Source organism: Apodemus sylvaticus, chromosome 7, assembly GCF_947179515.1.
Source record: "Apodemus sylvaticus chromosome 7, mApoSyl1.1, whole genome shotgun sequence".
NCBI classification, from domain to species: Eukaryota; Metazoa; Chordata; class Mammalia; order Rodentia; family Muridae; genus Apodemus; species Apodemus sylvaticus.
Window position 1 is genome coordinate 70,985,526 of NC_067478.1, and position 22,079 is coordinate 71,007,604.

The 22,079-nt window shown below is 51.1% G+C and overlaps 1 protein-coding gene across 3 annotated transcripts in view; it reads left to right on the top strand.

Annotated features, from left to right (window-relative positions):
* Positions 1–22,079, top strand: part of Ccdc33 (coiled-coil domain containing 33) — a 96,121-nt gene that overhangs the window by 22,512 nt on the left and 51,530 nt on the right. For 2 of the 3 annotated variants that reach the window (XM_052188202.1, XM_052188203.1), the window contains exons 2-6: positions 192–358; positions 12,594–12,727; positions 17,406–17,515; positions 18,579–18,686; positions 21,662–21,753. In XM_052188202.1, coding sequence (XP_052044162.1) covers positions 192–358; positions 12,594–12,727; positions 17,406–17,515; positions 18,579–18,686; positions 21,662–21,753 — 611 coding nt within the window. The remainder of the gene's footprint in view (positions 1–191; positions 359–12,593; positions 12,728–17,405; positions 17,516–18,578; positions 18,687–21,661; positions 21,754–22,079) is intronic. The other variant, XM_052188201.1, reaches the window with a different exon arrangement.

A 22,079-nucleotide genomic window follows, 5' to 3' on the forward strand; every position in this document is an offset into this window, starting at 1 on the left:
CTTCTAATCCTTCCACCACTTGAGGCCATAGTACACACCACCATCTCTGGTTTTTAGGAAATTTCTTCATGATTTTTGTTTTGTTTTGTAAATTATACTGTCAAAAGCTTTGACCTGCCTGGTAGAAGTTACTAACAGTGAAGAGAAATGTTTCATCAGAAGACTCCACTTAGCCCTGGCTCATCCCACAGGTTCCTGAAGAACCACAGGACCGCCACCTGGATACCTCCCAGGGCCCATATCCTGACAGCAACTACCTGGCTCCCTGTGATAAGGAGACTGTCACGGTCACTCTGTATGGGGCTACCGACCTTCCTGCCTGCAAAGATGGCTCTGAACCGTGGCCCTTCGTGGTGGTGTAAGTAGTGGGGGAGCCTGGGCAGGGCTGGGGATGGGTCTGTGAACAGAAACCATCTGATGAACATTTGGAAAGTGGGTGTAAGCAAGAGACCTGTCCTGTCCCCTGCTGTGTGGCTGCCAGGGCTGAGCAGGGCCTCATCTCACAGGGGCAAGGCCCTTGCCTGTGATGTCCAGGCTGTGTTGGGAGTGTTTCCAGCAGGGATCTGAGTTCCAAGGCTTTTGAAGCAACTAGGGACACATAGTTAGAAAGAGAAACAACACCCAGAAGACCGGGTGAGAGCTAGAAAAACAAACAGAAAAACTCAGCAGGTGCTAACCACCCTTCTCCTGGTCATTTACATATCACTGACTTACCGTGAGCCTGGGTGGGGAAGGACTTCTACTGCCACTGGCTTTCTGCCTACTTCAATCTTTATGCAGCTTTCTCAAGTTCTCACTCTCCTCTTATGGAAAGACTTGGAGTCGGCCTCTCCTGGCTTTGGGGGCCCTAAGAGATCACGCTGCTGCTTGTAGCTACCCCCCTGTGGGCCCTTGCATCTTCTTAGTCATTTCTGCCCTGGTGCGCCTAGTCCTTTAGTGCAACGCATAAACCCAGCCGCTCTTTGCCCATGCTCCTTTACCCTGGTGGATAGGACCTGTCATACTGTGTCTTCTGCCCATCTCATGAGCCTCAGTTCTCCTCAAAGAGCTTATGGGACAAGATGGTAGCCAGCCAGCCCTACGTCTGGAGGCTGAACGTTAGCATTGTGCTAGAAAGCAGACTTTCCGGCATCTGCGACCTTCCACCATTCCTTCTGACACCTCCCTACATGCACCCTTGCCTGCCTGCTTCAGGTACCTCCCGCCCACTGCTCGGCCCCTTTGGAGAAATACCTGTCCCAGCCCTCACATGCACAAACCTTAAAACTTTACCTTCAGCCCGGCGGTGGTGGTGCACACCTGTAATCCCAGCACTCTGGGAGGCAGAGGCAGGCAGATTTCTGAGTTCGAGGCCAGCCTGGTCTACAGAGTGACTTCCAGGACAGCCAGAGCTACACAGAGAAACCCTGTCTCAAAAATAAATAAATAAATAAATAAATAAATAAATACAAAAAACACTTCACCTTCAAAGCACTCCTCCTCCAGGCAGCCCCCAGAGTCCATGCCCCTCACCATGGCAACACGTGTGTTTCTTGTCTGTCCCCAGAGCTGAGGCTCCTTGCAGATCCCAGGTCTCATTCTCCATTTCTCCAGCAGTGCACCCAACATGCGCACAGACCAATGGGCCACATAAACAAAAGCCTGGCTATGATGACAAGCAGTCCTCTCACATCTCCTCTCCCACAGGGAAAGCGGCCATGGAGGCTCTGCCGGAGAACAACAGGTGCCAGTCTTGCCCGGTTTCCCTAGAAAAACCCCACCAGCCCCATTCTAGCTTCTTGGCGTCCCCTCCCCCAGCTCTGTTTCTGAACCAGGGGAGGACAGGTGGCAGAAAGCTGGCTTGGCGGGAGGCTGGTTTCTACGGGGAGCATCCCTTCTTAGCTATTTCCATAAACCAATTATCACTGATCATCTCAGGAGATTGAAGCCCTGCTTGTCACCAACCCAGCCTGGGCTGTGGAGGGGAGGGTAGCTGGGTGGCTGTGTTGCTCCAAAGACCCCTGCACCATCACCCTGTTGCTATGGGAACACGCCATGGAAGGGAGCCTAGGGAACATGAGCCTGGATGGGCGTGTCAAGAGCCCAGAACGCCCTAGTCCCTCTGACCCAGTGGCTCAGCGCATCCTGTTGGTAGAAAGTGGGAGGTGTGCAATCCCTACTCTCCCTTCCAAGATGGGAGCAGGGCCTGTGCCAGGCTACAGCCTGGTCCCAGAGCTCCAGGCTGAGCTGCCAGCAGCTCCAAGTGGTGCTAATGAGATGCAAATGAAAAGAAGAAGGGAGGGCTTCTGGGAAATGAAGGCCCAGCTGCCAGGACCCAGAGATGACTTTCAGTGCAAACCCCAAGCCTCAGGTAGAAATCCCAGAGTGGGGACCAAGATTTCCCGAGACCTTAGAGCTGGTCCCTAAACCCTAGAAAGGATTTGATGCCTTCCCGGGTCTGATTACAGAACAGAATCTGCAATGAAGAGGTCCACTAAAGCATACAATAAAGAAGTCCACTAAAGCCTTTCCTCATATGAATATTTCAATATGTTTCTTTTTAATTATAAACATTCAAATGTAAAATCTGAAACTGTTAAGATCTAGGAGTAAACAGTTTTCCCTAGGATCCTTACATTGGTCTTGGCAATGATTTTTTTTTTTAATTTGACATTGAAAGTATAAGCAATGAAAGCAAAATAAACAAGTGGGTGACAAGAAGCTGAAAAGCTCCGTACAGCAGAGGAAAGCTATCACTAACATAAAGAAGAAGAATGGTCTGAAGCGTGTGCAAACCATGCTTCGAATGAGGAGTTGATGCCCCGAGCATATGGAGAGTTTACATATCCCAGGAGCAGAAAATCAACTCATGTTTAAAAGGCCCTGCTGTGGTAGCACACAACCTTAATCCCAGCTTCAGGGAGGCAGAGGCAAGCAGATCTCAGAGAGTTCGGGCCAGCCTGGTCTGCAAAGCAAGTTCCAGGCAAGCCAGGGATACACAGCAAGGCCCTGTCTAAAAAAAATAAAAAATAAATAAATAAAATACAAAGAAAGAAAATCAAAATAGGCAAAGGGGGCTAGGAATACAGCTCAGTGGTAGAGTGTTTACCTAACATATACCAAGCCCTGGGTTTGATCCCCAAGCACCAACACTATCATACCACACACACACACACACACACACAGAGTGAGAGATACATGTTACAGACACAGATCATTCACACAGGCTGGCACACACCCAAAGCCCCTGAATAGATAGATACTTTTCCAAAGAAGTCACACTAACAGACCGGTTCCGGTTTGAAGCTCAGTTCTCAGACTGCTTGCTGAGCATGCACGCACAAAGCCGGGGTTTGATTCCCAGCACCATGTAAACCCGGCATTGACGGGGCACACCTGTAAGGTCAACACTTGGCTGCTGAGGAAGATCAGAAGTTCAAGGTCATCCTTGACTACATAGTGAATTCAAGGTTAGCCCAGGCTGCATGAAACTGTCTCAATAAAAAATAAATAAATAAATAAAGTAGTAAACTAAAAGGCATACAAGTGGGAGACAGTTATGGAGATAGGAAAAGGAAGCCAACACTACTAATCCCCACAGACTTGCAAATTAGAACTTGAAGGTCATCCCTCCTGCACCTGTTGAGATAGCAATTACCAGGAAGGTAAGAGGCAGCCAGCACTAGAGCACTTGAGATGGCTCAGAAGGCAAAAATGCTGGCCCGCCAATCTGACTTCAGTCCTGGAACCCACATGTGGAAGGAGAGAACTGACTCCCACAAGTTGTCCTCTGCCCTCCACACACACCGTGGCACATGCGCCACGCAACCCTGTGAACACAGACGTGATTAATTAACTAATTAATTAATTATAATATATGCTCACATTCATACATGCACACACGTGTGCATGCCATGTGTAACTTCCTCTAACATGGAAGACACTACGCTAAGTGAGATAAGCCAGGCACATAAAGACAAATATCACATTATCTCATTTACTTTGGAATCTCGTTGAACTCACAGAACAAAGAGTTAAAGGGTAGCGCCAGGGTTTGAGGATGGAGAAAATTGGGAGATGTCAAACAGAGAGGTCTGTCAGGTCAAACATCCATCTACAAGGTGGATACATTTGGGATCTGCTATACAGTATGGCAAGTATAGTTGATTTTACACTATAGACTTGAAATGTGGTGAATCTTAAGCATCTCCACCACATACACACAAAAGGATAACCATGAAAGGGTGGGTGTGTCAACTTGATTACCTAGTATCATTCATAGTAGGTATGTCAAATCATGGTATACACTCCAAACATGCATTATTTTTATTTCTCAATTATACATCAATAAGACCAGAATACATATACACGCACGCATGCATATGTAACTCCACACTCTAAGCATTTTTACCCTGGCTCTGATGTAAGTTTAGTCACCCAGCTTGGCCTACTCTGCTCCACACGGCCATGTTGGCCCACCTCAGATGGGGATTCTGGGATCCTTGTTTCAGTCTCCTGTCCTCTTTGGCTTTGTTGCCTTCTCGGCAGGCAGGCCGGTGTTTAGCCGGGTGGTAGGTATGGCAGGAAGCTCCAAGCTACTCCTTCATCTGTCCATTAGTGGGAGCCACAGAAGATTCAGGCCATTTCGCTCTTCAGTAGCCCCAGTCAGCCCAGGCACAGCTGCCTAGCCCAGTGGTTTGTTTTGTGGTTCTGCCAGTCTCTGTCCAAGCCACCTTCCAATCCCACCCACTTCCAGGGCAACAATTCTTTCTTCAGTCCCTCGTGGGCTACATCCTGTGTAAGACAGTCTCCCGGCGGCACTGGTCCATGGTGACCACTCACTGTCTTGGAGCCCCTTCTTTTCTTGGCTTCCAGGATACCCTACTCTCACTTTCTCTCTGACCTTGCTCCTCATGTCCCCTTCACAGCATTAAATCCATCAGTCTCCTCCACGGCTACACACTCCTAATCCTCTCCATGTCTTCTCATTGCTATCCTGATATCAAGAATCACAACCTGGGCTGGAGAGATGGCTCGGTGGTTAAGAGCACAGACTGCTCTTCTGAAGGTCCCGAATTCAAATCCCAGCAACCACATGATGGCTCACAACCATCTGTAATGAGATCTGACGCCCTCTTCTGGAGTGTCTGAAGACAGCTACACACACACACACACACACACACACACACACAGACATGTATGGACACAGCTCATTCACCCAGGCTGGCACACACCCAAAGCCCCTGAATAGATAGATACTTTCCCAAAGAAGTCACACTAACAAATCGGTTCCGGTTAGAAGCTCAGTTCTCAGACTGCTTGCTTAGCATGCACGCACCTATCTTCCAACCTGGCACAAAGAGACCTGTCAGCTTATTTTATGTAAGCTACAGTGTACTTACATTAAATAAATAAATAAATAAATAAATAAATAAATAAATAGCAAAAACAAAAAACCAAAAAAGAATCACATCCTGCCATATCCGATCTGTGTCTAAGAGCCAAAGCTCCTCACTCATCTGGTGAATTTGACCACAGGTCTCCACCTCGTGGCAGGCCACTGTATTGTTTACCCCCCTACTCTTGGTACATCCAGTCTTCTACCTTTGCCAACCTCCTCCTAAGTCAGGTGTCCCTTTCTACTATGGCACCAAAGTGCCAAAGCAACCCATGTCTCCCTACTGCTCCCAGGATAGAGAGAACTCCAGGCCCATCGTGGTTGAGCCCCTCCAACTTCTCAGGAGCATGACCCCCCTTTTCTACCTTTGTTCACCATAATGGACATCCCCCAGTTCTCTCAAAACCACTGCTTCCTTCTACCCCAAGGGTTTGCATTCCTCTTCCAACCTCCTCAAAGAAGAGCCTCCTGACTTCCCAGGCCAGCAATCTCCCGCTTCTGTCCTCCATTGGACTCTAGACTTCCACATCTCTGTCTTTATGGGATTATTCACTGCTGTTCATCAGGTCCCACTGATTCTACAAGCAACCGCTAGTCTTTTGTTCACTGTTCTTTCCCTATTACAAAATGTAGGAAGCCAGAAGCACACAATAGATAGATAGATGGATGGATGGATGGATGGATGGATGGATGGCTATGATGTGTTCTCACTTGCTGTGCAACTTTGGGAAAGTTGCTTCACCTCTCTGTGCCTGAACACCTCACATGGAGCATTTGAAGAACCTTGGGTGATGTTGGCAGGTCTAATGCAAGACACAGGATAAGGGAGTCCTCAGTCATCAGTCACACTGGGCACATGAGACCCAGCAGAAAAAGCCACAGGGCAGTGGAAAGATGTCAAACTAGGGTCAGGAGAACCAGAGTCTGGCTCACTGCCCCGACCTGGTGTGATTGCCAAGCAGTCCCTTGCCTTCTGAGTCTCAGTCTTTCCATGGACATGATATGAGCTTTGGCCTTCATGTTGGTACAAGTCTGGTAGTCTGGCTTGCTCTCTAGCCTGGAAACCCTCTGTTCTTTAGAGCCCTAGCTGTGTTACACAAGGCAGACTCCACACCCAGGTCTGCTGGGTCAGTGCCCGGGTCCCAGGACTCCCCTAACTTGTCCAGTGTCCAGCACCTATCTCCAGCCTGGCACAAAGAAACCTGTCAGTCACAGCCCAGCAGGGACCAGGAAGGCAGTGATCCTGACAGGTGGGGATGCCCTAGTGGGCCGGATGGGGGAGCACTAGGAGATGGCCTACAGATTCTGATCCCTGGCCAAAGTCTGGGGAAGGACTGCCAGCGTTGGCAGCTGCTACCTTGGCTGCCTGCTGCCCCGAGCTAATGAGTGGGGACAGAGCCAGCCTGGGTGGTTCCTCTGTGCATGTGGCCAGGCCTGCCTCAGCTGGGCTAAGGGTGAGAAGCAGCTCAGAGCCAGGCAGTCATAGTTAGGACTGAGCCCTGACCCTGGCCCACGCTGAGCCTGATCTTGGCTCTGTCCTTGTGGCTAATTTGAAAGGATGCTAGAAGTAAATGACAAATGTGCCCAGAGAGTATGTAGGCTTCAGGTCCCATCTCACATACAGTCTTCCAGAAGCTCAGAGCATTTCTAGGATCTTTGAGGTCACACAGCAAATAGGTCCCCAAGTGAGGATGCAGGATTCCTAAACCCAACGTCCATTCAACCTCCCAGCTGCACCGACCTTTTATGTAGCCCTTGTCCCTCTTGGAAGAGGACCATTGGCATCAAAGCCCTAATTCAGCCTTCCAAAGAGGCGCAGTGACCGGCCTGGAGACCTAGCCTGTGCCTGGGACCTCCCTGCCCTGCCTTTGGCCAAGGAACTCCAGAGGGAAACCACCTAAGCAGAGAAGGTAGAGGCTGCCTCATAGGCGACCTGCCTCAGCAACTGTGGGGTGCAGTTTGGCCAAACTAGCAATAATAGTGATCATACTTGAGGGACAGTTCGAGGGGAAAGGGGACCCTATGTGTCATTTTGTCCTGTTCAAAGCACCCGCCATCCAGGTCCCCATACACTCACAGTAGCAGGGCCCTGAGAAGGAAGTAACATCCCCACCCCACCCCCTAGCCCCCATCCCACCCCAGCCCCACCCCTGGCAGTAGGCAAGAAGGCTGAGGCCCTGCAGAGTGAAGGACTGGACTGGGGGATGGGCTGCCGTGGAGTGGGACAAATAAAGGTAACAGGCCCTATCTGACCACTGACTGTAGCAGAGACCAAGGCTCCTCGTCTTCCAGGAGGATGCCCCTGGGGAAAGAGACAAGGCTTCAGAGTAGGACCTGGGTGAGCCCTGGACTCCATGATCCTGCAAGGCCCCAGCCATATGGTTTTACTCATGAGGCTCAAGGCCTCCAAATTTTTGTTCGGTGAGAACCTCCCTATGTCCCAGAGCTGTAAACACAGCTGGTGGCGGTGGTTAAAGTGGGGGTACCCTGAGACACCTCCACCCTAGGCTGGAGTTACAAGCATTCTTTCCAGATGTTCCCCACATCAGCTCAGCACATGTCCCTTGAGGGCTCAGTTTGAGATGAGCTTTCATTCCCCGACAGCACGAGCTCTCTCCAGGGCACCAGACTCCCGAGCTACAGCCTGGGGGGCAATGCTGCCCAGCGGAATCAGGCATGCCTGGAGGAGGCTGCAGCGGGGCAGGAAGGGCTCTTTCTCCAGTGCGCGGCACACAATGCACAGGCAGGCCTCGCAGCTCAGTTTTTGGCTTTTTAAGATGAGGTCTTACTATGAATCCTTGAGCCTAGAACTTGCTATTTAGACCAGGCTGGCCTCGAACTTGTAATCTTCTCCTCCCCGGTGCCAGAATCACAGGAATGCACCATCATACCCAGCCTGACCTTTAAACAGTTCTGGCTTGGCCAGATGTTCTTTCTTGTTTCCAAAACTAAGGCAGAGTTAGGTTCCTGTTGGCAGGGGAGTCCAGCACCCAGCTTATAGTTTCCTGGCTCCAGTCAGCTGTTCTGTGAGTGGGGCTATCCTAGCCTACTTCCACATTGCCATAAACATGATGACCAAAGACAACTTGGAAAAGAAATGGCAGAGTTCAGCTTACGGGTCACAGTCCCTCAAGAGGGAGCCAAGGCGGAAGTCAAGGCAGATGCTTAAACAAAAACCAATGCTTGTTACCAGCTTGCTGTCCCCGGCTTGCCATCCCCGGCTTGCCGTCCCCCGCTTACTCAGCTGCATTTCTTATGCGGCCCAGGCCCCTCTGCCCAAGGATGGCACTGCCCACAGTGGAAAGTGCTTAAGATTCTCTCTTCCCAGGAATGTCTGAGTTTATGTCAGACTAACAAAACCTAACCAAGACAGACGCCTACCAGGTGTAATTAGTAAACAGCACAGAGGCCTACCAGGTGTAAGCAGCAATTAGTGATGGTTCATTAGTCTGCAATTAATCAATAAAACTCAAGATGAGAGCCCATCACTTTGCAGAAGATAGCAGCTCTTTTATGCCCTACATGACAGACTCCGGTTATCTGGGAGTCCACAGGACTTGAACAGCTTTGGAACCGGAAGAGAAATGAGTAAAACAGAGGTGTGACTGTCAGACTAAGTCTGAAAGGAGAGATGGACGAGAAGGGCCCTTGGGCTGGACTCTACCTGCCTCAGATCAGCCCCCCTCTCTCTAAGGATTCCCTGGGTGCGGCTTTTTGCCCAGCAGTTGCACAGGCCTTAGCAGAGTTCAAAGAATCAGGGATTTCCCTTCCTTTATGTGATTTAGGACCTTGAGTGTGGGTCTGGAATAAAGAGAACTCCAGAAAGGGCTCATTCGGGAGGTCCAAACACCTGACTGGCCAAGCATGCCCATCCTGTGACTTGCCGCTTTGGCTCTTGACTTCTGAATCTGCCAGCCTTCCCTGTGGAAAGGATACTGTTCCTGGGGACGTCCCTGTGAGCCCTGCCTCTCCAGGCACCTCCCCTTGCCAGCTATGGTAGGTAAGTTCAGGGATAAGAACGCAGCCCTTAGCCCTCTCCTTAGAGGCTAGCGTTGTACCTCCTTGACCTTGGCGAGAGGTCTGCAGGCTGCTAAATGCCTACTAGGAGGCCTGAGGCCTGGGAGTCTGGCTGCCACTTGCTTCCTAGAAGATGAAGAAGCTGGTGTCCTTGGCTCAGGGCTGACTTTAGAAGGCTGTGAGGTAGGGTGGGGGGATCGCCTGGTCCTGGAAGCTGACCTCAAGAACATCTAGTCTGAACCTGTCTTCCTAGTTGCTCCAGGTGAGCCATCAACAGAATCATGGCGGGCCACTTTGAAGGGTAGCAGAACCTTTGGTCTGCCGCGTACCCATCTAAAGATCTGTCTGTCCTTCATTTATTCTTAGAGCCTGCTTGAGTGCTTCCTTCTCCGAGTTTCTTGGAACATTACTTTGGTTCTATTCATCCTACGGAAGTTCTGAAAGGACTGTGAGGCCCAAAGGACTGTGGGGCGGATGGGGAAGATAGGTTTGGTGGGCCTGGAGAACAGTGGAGGCAGCGGGAAGCTAGACTGCCAGGGAAGTGAGGAGAGGAATGGGCGTGGCTCAGTAAAGTGCAAGTGCAGGGTCATGAGGTCCTGAGTTCAGATCAATCCCCAGGACCTAAGTAAAAAGCCATGCTGCCTGGGCCCCCAGTGCTGGGGACGCAGAGCCGGGAGGATGCAGGGGCCTTATTGGCCAGCCAAGCCTTTTCTGAAAGATCCTGTCTCAAAAAAGATGGAGATAGAAGATATCTTCAATCAACTTCTAGCCTCTACATACATGTGCATATTCATATATACATGCACACACATGCACATACACCCAGTGGGGTCAGTGTCAGGGGAGAGAATAGGTATATAGTGGGGCATACAAATTGAAACAATGTATATGTACATATATGTCATTTCGTGTATGTGTGCATACACACACGTGTGTACGTGTGTCATGTCGTGTGTCTGTGTGTGTGTGTGTGTGTGTGTGTGCCTTAGCTTCCATCCATGTCTGCTGATTGTCCACACCTCCAACCCTCAGCAGCAGCCCGTGGGAAGCAGATACTGTATTTTCCCTAAGTTGTGACCTTGAAGAAAAATAAAAGACAAGAAGCTCCTCATTCCCTCCCACTCACAGCTGCGCTTGGCCCTGGCCCTGCTCACGAGGCTGGGGTGGGAGCCCCAGGTGATTCAGGCTCGGGGACCGGCCGTTTATCAGACACACTCCTCATGCACCCTGGGGGAGGTGGAGGCCTTGTTGGAGATTACATTTTCCTACAGCTTGGGGCTCAAGGTTGCTGCACCCCTCCTCTGCTCCGAACCCCAGTCCTATCCTGCTGAGACTGGACTAGGTCTGAGGCTTGAGAAAACAGGCACCAGCACTGTGGAGACAGAGAGAAAGGAGCCTAAATCCTTGTAGACAGCTGAAAGGGAGGAGGTCTTAGGACTTCGGGGCTCTGAGGTTGTACTGGGAGGCCTGAGCTACTCCAGAGCCTATGGACCTAGATCTCAGCCAGGTGCCAAGATCACAGTGCAGAATTGGGACTTGGGTCAGGAGTCACCTGATCCCTGACCTTCATCCCAGAAGGAAGCAGAAGGCTCTCCCCACCCCCAGCTCCTGTTCTAGATTCTCATCAAGGCCCAGAGGAGTCAGTCAGCTGTGCCAGGAAAAGCCATTATCCTGAAAGACTCCCCCACCTGCTAAAAGCTTCCTCCTGCCCCCACCTCTCTCCCACACCCCCTCCCCTGGGCCTTCTCCCCGCCTCCCCCTTCAGCTCACCCACCTTTCCTGTCTACCTCTTGGCTAGGCTAGGGGAGACTTAACTCTTTCTGGTCCTGAGGGAAATCTCCGTCTAACTTTTTACATCTCTTAACATCTGACTGCAAACCCTCCAGAGCTTGGATAAAGGAGGAAAGAGGACACGCTGGCAAGGACCAGTGAGGGTTCCATCTCAGTCCAGTCCTGACGACTTCCCACATCCCTGGTTTTTATATTTTCTATGCACGTAGAGTCATTTGAAAAATCCCTAAGAGGCTCCCAAGGATGAGCCTGTGAGGGGGCAGATTTGTGACATGTGACATATGGGAGGGCCTGCTTTCCTTCCTGTGTGTCCTTAGTGCGCATTTCCATGGCCACCGCTGCTGCTGCTGCTGCTGCTGCTGCTGCTGTCTTCCTCTGCCTCTGACAGAGGTGCAGAGCACCTGCATGGGAAGCCGAGGTGTCTCCATGCATTTATACCAGCACGGTGGGCTGTCGGCAAAGCCTGGGCGCTCTCTGCTCTATGGCTTTGCGGGTATGGCTATAAAGACAGAATGGAAATATAGAATGGCAGGAGGGGCTTGACACCCCTCAATCAGCCATGGTCACAGAGATAGGACAAAGGGATGACAGAGGGGAGGGAGGGGGAAATGCATCAGGCGCCCCCTGCTGGGTGTGTGGTGTAGCTCCCCTTGTGCAGGCTGGGTCAGGCACTGCTCATCTGTGATGGCTATTGTCAATGTAGCAGCACCATTTATAGCCTGAAAATAACACAAGGGTTTTCATTCTTTGATGGAGCTGTCAAATAGCCCTGGATCACAGGGACAGCCATCCCCTACACCTATACTGAGCTGCAGAAAACCCAGGCTCCTTCCTCACCTGCACAGACTGCCCCCAAGAGTCAGTGCTCAAGGGCTGGGAAGCTCTCTCTTCTGTCCTGCACCCAGTTCCCAGTGGGCATCACAGGAGGCAGGGGAATGGCTATATCCCACGGAAAGGATTCAGAACTGAAGCGTCTGGGCCAGCCTGGGACTCTGGGCTTAGAGAATGTAAGCCAGGAGTGAGCTGCTTAGGTGGGTGGCATACAGCCAACTGTCACCCAGAAGCATGCTCCCACTGAACAGACCCCAGAGAAGAGGGTCCACATGGGGCCGTGCATCTAGGTGCCTGCCAGGAGCCCTCTTTGGCCAGGGGAAGGAAACCACAGCTATAACATCTGTCCTGCTTTCACTGTGAGTTTCTGACCTCCACACCTAAGCAAAGGCCCCAGCAGTGGCCAACAAGACAGAGTGGTCACCAAACAGGGCAGCTGAGGGGAGGAGCCGGGCACCCATTAAGCCCAAGATGACATGAGTTTGTGTGGGGAGAGCTGCCCACTTTCTGTCTACCCTGTCCACACAGCAAAGCCCAAGAAGAAGCCACTCTCTAACTCAACTGCCCTCCTCCCCAGAAAAACCACATCAGAGGAAGCCAGCCATCACAGCCCTCAAGCGATAACCTCTGTGACCTCAGAACCCACCAGAGACCCCGTCTGGGGGGACACAGTGAATGTGGAGATCCAGGCAGAGGACACAGGACGGGAAGGTGAGGCTGGGGGCTGGGCACTGGCATGTGGGAGACCCAGTGGATAGAGCCCCACCTGCCACAGAAGGCAAAAGCAGGCTCTCAACGCAGCTGGAGACCAGCTGAACACCTCCCTGGGCTCCGATAAAAGCATTTAAAAAAAATCATAATCCCATCACGCCTCATCTCCCCAGCCTGTTGGAAAAATGAGTTGTTCCACATAAATGAATTTTCCAGACAATGTGAGCTTATCGTTTTTTATGATGGTTGTGATTATTTTCATGGCTGTTATTACTGCCATGTCCCACTGAAGTGGCATGTTATAGTTTTGTAGCATGTCCCCACGCATCCATTATCTGAGTCACTGCCTCCTAAGAGGAACTATGCTACTTACAAGAGAACACTGAAGCTTAGGAATTTAAAGAACACAAGTCCTGGGTTGTGTCAACAGAGCTCCAGGTTCTAGTTGGATTTGGGTTTGTTTGATTTATGCCTCCAGCTGGAATAGATCTTTATCCCTGGCTAGTCCTTCCTGGGTCTTGGACCAGGTACCAGTACACGCGCATGCAAGTGTACCCCGTGTGTTTCTCACTGTGGGAGCATCTATTGTCCCCTCTCAAGTGGGAGGTTGGGTTGGATACTGAAGTATGAACTGCTGGTGTCAGATCTGCTTGGAGCACTGGTATCAGGCGCTTGCAGAACAGAGGTGAGGACTACTGCTGTGCCCCTGAACTCAGTCAGAACATCCTCCTCCCTTCCTATAGATGGCTCTAGAAGAGAGGGCAGACTTTTACTGCTCCTCTTGGGGTCTCCCCAGGGGCTTAGGCAGGGCTTCATTTTCACTTCACAGAGCCAAAATTTGACTACAGAGAGACTGTGAGGGGGAAGGAGATAACACAGTGGGCTCCCACACAGGGGAGAAGGCTAGGCAGAGTCAGGCAAGAGAAGAGTTTTCTTCCTGTAGAAGTAATGGAGCTGTGGAGACGGTTTAGGAAGATACAGAAGAGGGGGGAAAATTAACCTGAGATTTTACACAGATGCAGATGTGTGCTTATACATTCATGCCTTTGTGAGGGCCTGTGTGCTGGCTCATTCATGTGCATATCATTATCTGTGCTGTGGCCACCTCCTCTCTCTCTCTCTCTCTCTCTCTCTCTCTCTCTCTCTCTCTCTCTCTCTCTCTCTCGTGTGTATGCTCTCGTGTGTGTGTGTGTGTGTGTGTGTGTGTGTGTGTGTGTGTGGTGATGTGAGTAGACCCTCCTGCCATGCACAACTGGGGTGAAATGAAGGATGTGACAAGGTCAGTGGTCTTGGGTCTTTTGTGTAGCAAGAGGCAGGACTAATTACAGGAGAGACAGAAGCGACAACAGGGCGAGGAGACCACACGAGTCAGGGTATGTTGGCAGGCACCTCTCTGCAGATCTAAGCTGCTCATTGAAACCTAGTTGGAACTGGTTGCTGTGGTGATATCTACAGTGGGGGGAGGAAGTTGGGGGCCAGGCCAAGAGGCAAGAGAAGGGTGGGAGGGAGCTCAAGGACACACGAATAAAAAGCAAAGCGGAATTTTAGACCTGGGTCAAGGCCAAAGTGGGCATGTTGGCCACACATAAGGAGTGGTGGAAGGAGGAAGGAAGGGTTCAGTGCCCAAACAGGAAGCCAAGGAAGCGTGTTTGGAACATGGAGACCAGACCATAGTAGGAATGGCTCACCATTCCCCCCAGTTACAGCTCAAAGCTGCTTTCCTACAAAAGCAGGCTGTTCTATAACAGGCAGATGCAAAGTCTCATAAAATCTCAGTTGGTTTGGGGGGTTCAAAGGGGGTATAAGTTTACAGCTTTCTTGGCTACTGTGGTCTGGTCTTGGCTGGGAAGACTGAGATGCCCCAGCAGATTCTTCTCAGGTCTGCTCAGAGATAGGTGAGTGTGTGAAGAGCTGCAGATGGTTAACAAGGGGACCTGGCGGGAGCTGGGGTGGGGTGGGGGACTGCTCATTCATATGCACAGTCCTTCCGCAGCATTTTAGGGTAAGAGTCTTTCTGTTTGGGTTGTTTAAAGTATTAATGTTATACAGAAGCTCAGATTGGCTAAGTGATTTCCTAGAGGAAACAAATTAGCATCTTGATCTGGGAACCCAGACCTACTGGCTTCAAACCCTGCAGGTATTATGCTTTCTTCTGGTCAGCTGTGAGACTTTCTGGTGCCTCTTTCCTACTGGGTATGAATCATGTGGCCTGCTCTTGGCAAGTGCTGTCCCTTCTCTCTGTGTTCTGGGTAGCTGTAATGAAGAAGACTGAGAGAGAAAGAAGAGCTTCCTTCCCACCCTCTAGTCACTCAACTCTGCGGGTGGGAGGGGTGCACAGGGCGGGGCAGCAGCCGTTCCTGGTGCTGAAATGTCCTTTGGAGAAGGGTACCCTTCAAGAGTATCCCTTGTCCTTCCTCGCCCATTTTACTCTGGATCTCCTTTAGCTTCTCCTTCTTCCAGTTTCATCCTCCCTTCCCCACCCTTTACCCTTCTTCTCCCTCATCCCCCATCTCTTCCTCCTTTCAAACCACAGATTTCCAAGAATGAGAAAATGCATTAAGAGTCGCCAATCCAGCCTCCTCACCCCCCCCCCCCATATCCTAGTTGTAGGTTGTTGCTCCAGTTCTATGGCCCCTCTAAATGCCATTGATCTTACTTTAGAGAGAGAGGTGATGATGTCTACCATAAAAATTTATAGGAATAATAGTACTTGCTATCACCATGCCTGGACTACGGCAGGTGCCCATGAGTGGGTGCCACAATCGTTTCCGGGACATTTGCTTTCTCCTTAAAGTTTGTCCTGATTTTATGAGACAGTGTAAAAGTGTCCACTAAATGGTGTGTTGATCTTAATTTTAATGTCTGTGGAGGAGAGACTGGAGAAATAGCTCACTGCTTAAAAGTGCCTGCTACTATCGCAGAGGACCTGGATTCAGTTCCAAGCGCCTGCATGGCAGCTCACATCTGTCTGTAACTGCATTTCTAGGGAATCTGATACTCTCTTCTGGCCTCTGCAGATCAAAGTCTCTCACGTGGTGAACATAACACACGAGGTGACACTCATCCACAAAAAATAAAAATTTTTTACTTCCCAAGGAATTCAGTATACTTTGAGTAGGCTTTTTAAAATTATTTATTTTTATTTTATGAGTATGGGTGTTGTGTCTGCTTGTACCTCTGTAGATCACATGCATGCAGTGTCCATGGAGGTCAGAGGAGGACAGAACTGGAGTTACCAGTGTTGTGAGCTGCCATATGGGTGCTGGAAATTGAACCCAAATCCTCTGGAGAGCAAATAATGCTCCTGACACTGAGCCATCCCTCCAGCCCCATGAAGGAGACTTTTTTATAGATACTTATATTGAGAGTGTTGTTGAGTAAATTGTTTTCTTTACTGAGGGTCTCTTTGCCTACCTGAAACATGAGGGGCATCTCCTTACCACCCCACATGAGGATCTGGTGGGAACGTGGACGACGACCAAGGGAAGGGGTCCTGGTCCTGCAGCCCTGCACTGTTACTGCTTACATGCCTGTAACACTGTGTTCATGCATGCTTATAGCCTTGCGCTACTAAGCTGGTCTTGTGTGCCCATTCCTGGGCTCGGAGGCTAACAGGACCTGACATGAAGCCTTGCCCTGTATAGGAATGCCTGGGGGGGGGGGTGTCCTACATATACACATATTGTGTGACTTTCCTTGGGGGGAACAAATGTTTACCCCAGGTGTGGTGTACTGTGACAAACTAATGATTCCTCTCAAGTCTAGCTTGATGGACCAGTAAGTTTATTTGGGTTACTTCAAGGATTTACTGTATTACTTTCCTCCCCTTGTTGCTGTGATGAAACACTGACTGATAACAACTTGGGGAAGAAAGGGTTAATTTGGCTTACAGGTCACAATCCATCACTGGGAAAGTCAAGGCTGGAGCTCTAGGCACTTAGAACAAAAATCAGTGGAGGAACTCTGCTTACTGGCTTGCTTTCTCTGGTTCAGTCAAGTACTTTTCTCATACAGACCATGCCCATCTGCCTAAGGATGGTACCGCCCACAGTGGACTGCCCCTCCCCCATCAATTAGCAATTAAGGAAATGCCCTTGGAGGCACGCCTACAGTTCAGTCTGATGGAGGAGGCAGTTCCCATCCTGTTGATGACTCCAGCTTGTGCCAAGTTGACAAAAACTAGCCATCGTGGTTACAGGAGCGCAGGTGACTCAGAGACAGCTGTAAAGCCAGAAAGCTCACCCTCAGCATGGGTGGCAACCCACAAAAGCTGCATCTTGGAGCTTCTGGATCAAGTTTCAGGTCACTCCACCAGAGTCTCCTTTTGCCAGGTGTTGGCTGCTGTTATAATCTTAGGGAGGGGCTTGTGAGTCTTGTCATTTTCTAAGCCTTTTTGTCTCGTAGTCTTCCTGAGTTGTATGAGTCTCCCTCCTCCCTCCTCCCTCCTCCCTCCTCCCTCCTCCCTCCTCCCTCCTCCCTCCTCCCTCCTCCCTCCTCCCTCCTCCCTCCTCCCTCCTCCCTCCTCGCTCCAGAAAGGAGTGTTGCAATTCTAAGAAAATAGCTGCACAAGGAAAGGCATGCAGCCCTCCAAGTGTTCCATTCTCTGTCTGGCCTCAGCAAGGTCCCACTACCCCTCACTGTCTCACATCATTGGAAAAGCTCCCTCCCCTCTCTCTAGATGTGATCCTCAAGGTTATGGACAACAAGAAGAAGGAGGAGCTGGTGTCCTATGAAATTCCCATTAAATACCTGCGCATCTTCCACCCATACCACTTTAAGTTAAATAAGGTAAGCCCAAGCAAGCCCTGGCTCAGCCTAACCTCTGGCTGGGTAGGGGAGATTGTATGGGAAGTACTTTGATGTTCCTAGTTCTCTGAGGATAGCATTAAGGGGGTGGGTCTAGGTGAGGCTCCTCCCGAGCCAGAGATGTGGAGTACATATTTGACAGGCAAACATTCCCCAGAATGAACCCTGCCAGGGGGACAACTGAGCATCAACCTGAGAGACTCCAGCTTCTCAGCCTTGGACTGGATTCCTTAGTACTGATTGGTGAAGGAGAAGATTCACTCTGATTGTTCGAGTATTTATTAAACACCTACTGTGTGCCTGGTGCTGGGCAGAAGCCTCTCTTTCGACAGGCACTCCAGAACCCTTCCTTTCAAAGGAAAGCACAACCTGAGATCAGATTGTCTGGGTTTGTCGCAGCTCTGCCACTTTCTGGCTGCATGCCCACAGGAGGCCACTTTCCCCTGGCCCGCCATTGCTCCACAGCAAAGGTGAGACAAGGCGCCCCTCACAGGCTCCAGCGTGGCGCTGGCTAAAGTGCCCGGCACACGGAAGCACTCAGCATGTGCGGTTCCCTTCCCCAGGCCTCCCCCCAGCCTCCACAGGGCACGGACCTTCTTGCCAAGCAATTCTTCAACTACGGTGCCAGAGGTCATTACCTTCCTTGGGCTCCAGGACTACAGAAGGGGCACCAGGGCAGGTAGGGACGTAAAGACCCCAGAGACCCTGGAGCTAGGCCTGAATCTGGCCTCCTGGAGCATCTGCCAGGCCCCTAACCCTGTGTCCACTTACAGCCCAGGCCTTGTTATCACATCTTCACCAAGAGAGCAGGCGAGCAGGAGTCCCTGCGAGGACAATGGAAGGTTCAAATGGAAAGGGGGAGATTTATTGGATGATCTTCTGGGAAGGGCTCCCGGGGACTATGAGCTTTAATTAGCGCTGGAGTCCCAAGGGAGCAGTGCTAAGCGAGTGTCCGCACGGGGGTGGATTTATGACCAGGCTTTGTCCCTTAGACACTTTCTTCCCTGCCTACCTTCTATCCCTGTCCCGCCTTCACCCCATGCAGTCTGAGAAAAAAGACGAAGCCACTGCCAGGACCTGCCTGTATGCCACTGTGGTTCGGAAGGGCAGCTTACTACCCCGCTACATTGGCTGTGACCATACAGCTCTGGAGGTACCAGCATCGGGCTACCATAGGGACAGCTAGAATCCTTAGTTGCCTCTAAATGACCTAAGCAAATGGAGCAGACGTATCTATGAAAGAAATCAAACAGGAAAAAGGCAATGAGACCTTCCCGAATTGGCTTGTGAGGGTAATGAGATAGCTCAATGGGTGAAGCTTTGCTGTGCAAACCTGATAAGCTAATAGAGTGCCGACTGCACAAGGTTGTTCTCTGGCCTAGACACACACACACACACACACACACACGCACACACGCATACATCATGACACAAGCATACCTCCCACACACAAAGTAAGAATGCATTTAAAAATGTTACAAGTGTCAACAACAGAACAGCCTGAGTTTGTGGAGACAATCCCTGACTGGGACAGAAGTGGCCTGGCCTCTTCTCCCCATATTGCCCTTAGATGGAGAAAGAAGAGCTAAGTGGCAGCTGTGTTCCTTACAAACTTCAGGAAGCAACATAGGTTCCCATGGATGTTGCACTCCTAGGAGCAAGGAAGAGCCGGTCTCCCATGCCCTTGTCCAGCCCTTGGCTATGTTCAGTCCTGTTCTTCCCTGTTGAGGTAATAACCCACACCCTGGGGCCTAAGACTCACAGACAAAATCTCCCTGGCCCTTCCTGACGTCTGGCTCCTCTGGTGCCTGAGTATTTGCAATGTCATTCACTCACTCATTGTCCCGACGGCTATCCATACACACTCAGACACCGGCAGGCCAGGCACTGCCCCGTCCGTACCGTGACTGTTCACCTTTCAGCTCAAGGACCGCTTCAGGAGGAATGATTGACGCTTGAGGTACACACGGCCCAGGCAGCCAGGCCCTGAGCCGCCTTTCCCTAAGCAACAGACTCACATCCACAAATATCCGTGTGCAATCCACAGGATTCTGACTCAAGCCTTCTCCCTACCCCAGCGGACCTGATTTGATCCCTTGCCACGTAACACCATGAGTCTGACAAGGCAGTAACTAGTCTCTTGTCCCACGTCACATCTGGGGACACTGAGTCTGATACAAGAAGCCAGAGATCCTGAGTCATGGAACTGACAGCCAGTTCAACATAGAGAACAAGAAAGACTAAAACCAAGATGGCCTTACTGTGCCCAAGTGTCATCCAGGGAAGGGGCCACATCCCCACAACTGTGGACTTACCCACTCCTGCTGACTTACCCACCCCTGCCTCAGTCTCTGGCCTGTCTAATAGAGTCTGAGCTCCCCTGCCCCCAGCAGCCCACCCACCCACCCACTCCCTTTTCCAGCACAGACCTTTCTCCCAACTGTGTCTCTGGTACAGCCGCAGGACCTCTTTTGCTGATGGTAGATGAGGGGATACGGTTGGAAAAGAAATTGCTTCAGCTACACACCAGGCTGTGACTAGCAGGGGAACCGGCACTGCTGTCTCATTCATACCTGACCAGAGTCAGCACACACCAGATGTAAATTATCCATCCCCTAAAGACACACCTAGACCATCACCTTCAGCCCTCATACCTGCTGGCGTTCTTGTGAGCAATAGGGCCTGACAGACCTCCAGTGACATCAGAGGCTCACTGGGAGGCACAAAGGATGATTTGCCTACTTATCAGATCACACCAGTGTGGAGTTAGCCACCAGCAGCCCAGTGGAGATGGGTCCAGGCAGACGGGACGGGTGATGAAGTGAGCCTTCCCTTCAGTGTGAGCCCATACCTTTGGGCTTCTTTTTACACTAGAAGAGCCAGAAGACCCAAAATTTCAGGAATAGGTTGGAAAACTGAAGCCTTAATAGGGTCCGGGTCCGGGTCCGGGTCCGGGTCCGGGTCCGGGTCCGGGTCTGGGTCTGGTCAAGGTTTTCCCAGCTGGGGCAGACCCAGAGAGGAAACGACCCCTCAGCTCTGTCTAAGGGCCACTGCCCTTCCTGCCTTTCTCCGTAGGACACAGCCATCCCTTGAGGCTGGTTCAACTCCACCCTCCCTAAGGCCACTGCATCTTTCCCAATCTGTCCCCAGGTCTCTCTCCCTCCATTCTTCCCCTTAACACTCAGAAGCCCAGAGGCCCCTCGCCCTTTATCAGTCTCCATTTCCTCTTCAAGTGCCCCAAACCTTGCCAACGCTAGCTCTGTACCAGGCTCTATGCCAAAAGTTGGGAAGACAGCAGGCACTGAGACGCTTACGTCTGCCCATGCCAATCATATCAAACAGAGGACAAACAAGGGGGGCTGAGGTAGAAACTCCAATTCTGATGAGGAATGCAGAGGCCACGGGAATGACTGCTTTAGTGACAGTGACCAGAAGGAAGCCAGGGGTGACATCGCAGAATCCAGGATGGATTAGCAGAGGATGGTGGGGGTGGGGTGGGGTGGGGGGAACATCAGAGGAGAAATTGGTTTGGGCAAAAACAAAAGCAAGAATGGGTTACCATAGGAGAGAAAGAGATTTATAGCAAAAAGAAGGGCCTGGGGGGGGGGGCTGGCAGGAAATGTGGGCAGAGGAGCAGACAGGCAAACATCTACACTACAGGCGTTGGCAACATGGCAAGAGCCATGAAATGCGGGAACGACCAGACAATGCTCATGCTGAGGACTGACTTCCCAACCACCCTTCCCTGGGAAAAGCCCTGCAGTGAACAGACCCCAGAGCTAATGAACACCAAATGAGAAAGTTTCCCATATGACCAACACAGTCGGGGAAACCTGTCCTGGGCTTAGTGCCCTCGGATTCCTGTAATGCCTTAGGAAATCAGGGGCACTTGCCCCAGCCAGACCCAGAGAGTGACTTCCTGAAGTAGAGAAGCTTTGAGCAAAGAAAGAAGCAAGGGGAGCAGGGGCAAGGAGACCAGGTCCCAGGGATAGGCGGAGGCATGATGATCACATGATCATGGCAGGTGTAGGGATATGGGGGTGGGAAAGATGTCAGGGATGGGGGTGCTGGCTGTGCCTCTGGGAGGGTCACAGCCACAAGCCTTGACCTGTGTCTTCTCTTCTCCAGGTCTTTCTCCGAGGTGTCAACGAGCCCTTAGTCAACAACCCCAACCCCATGGTGGTAATTGCTCGGGTAGTTCCCAACTATACTGAGTTTAAGTGAGTTGGAGCTGGTTGAGGAGGGCAGGGGGCTGAGGAGGGCAGGGGGCTGGGATGGGCAAAGCCTCCCCTTCTCCTAAGTCCCCTCTATGCTCCCTACACACCTTGATCTGAGGCCCTAGTGAGCTCTCCGCAGCAGACTTCACCTTTCTCTTCCAGAAGACCTTGAGCCCCTGGAAAAGGAATGTGGGGATCTCTCCTGAGACTTCTGAGATGTAGGAGAGTGCAGCCTAAAGAGCAAGAAGGGGCCAGAGTTAAGGAAGCCGAGAGGCCCTTTTCCTGCTCAGGGGTACCTCTGCCCTTCCAACAAAGCATGCCACTCCAAG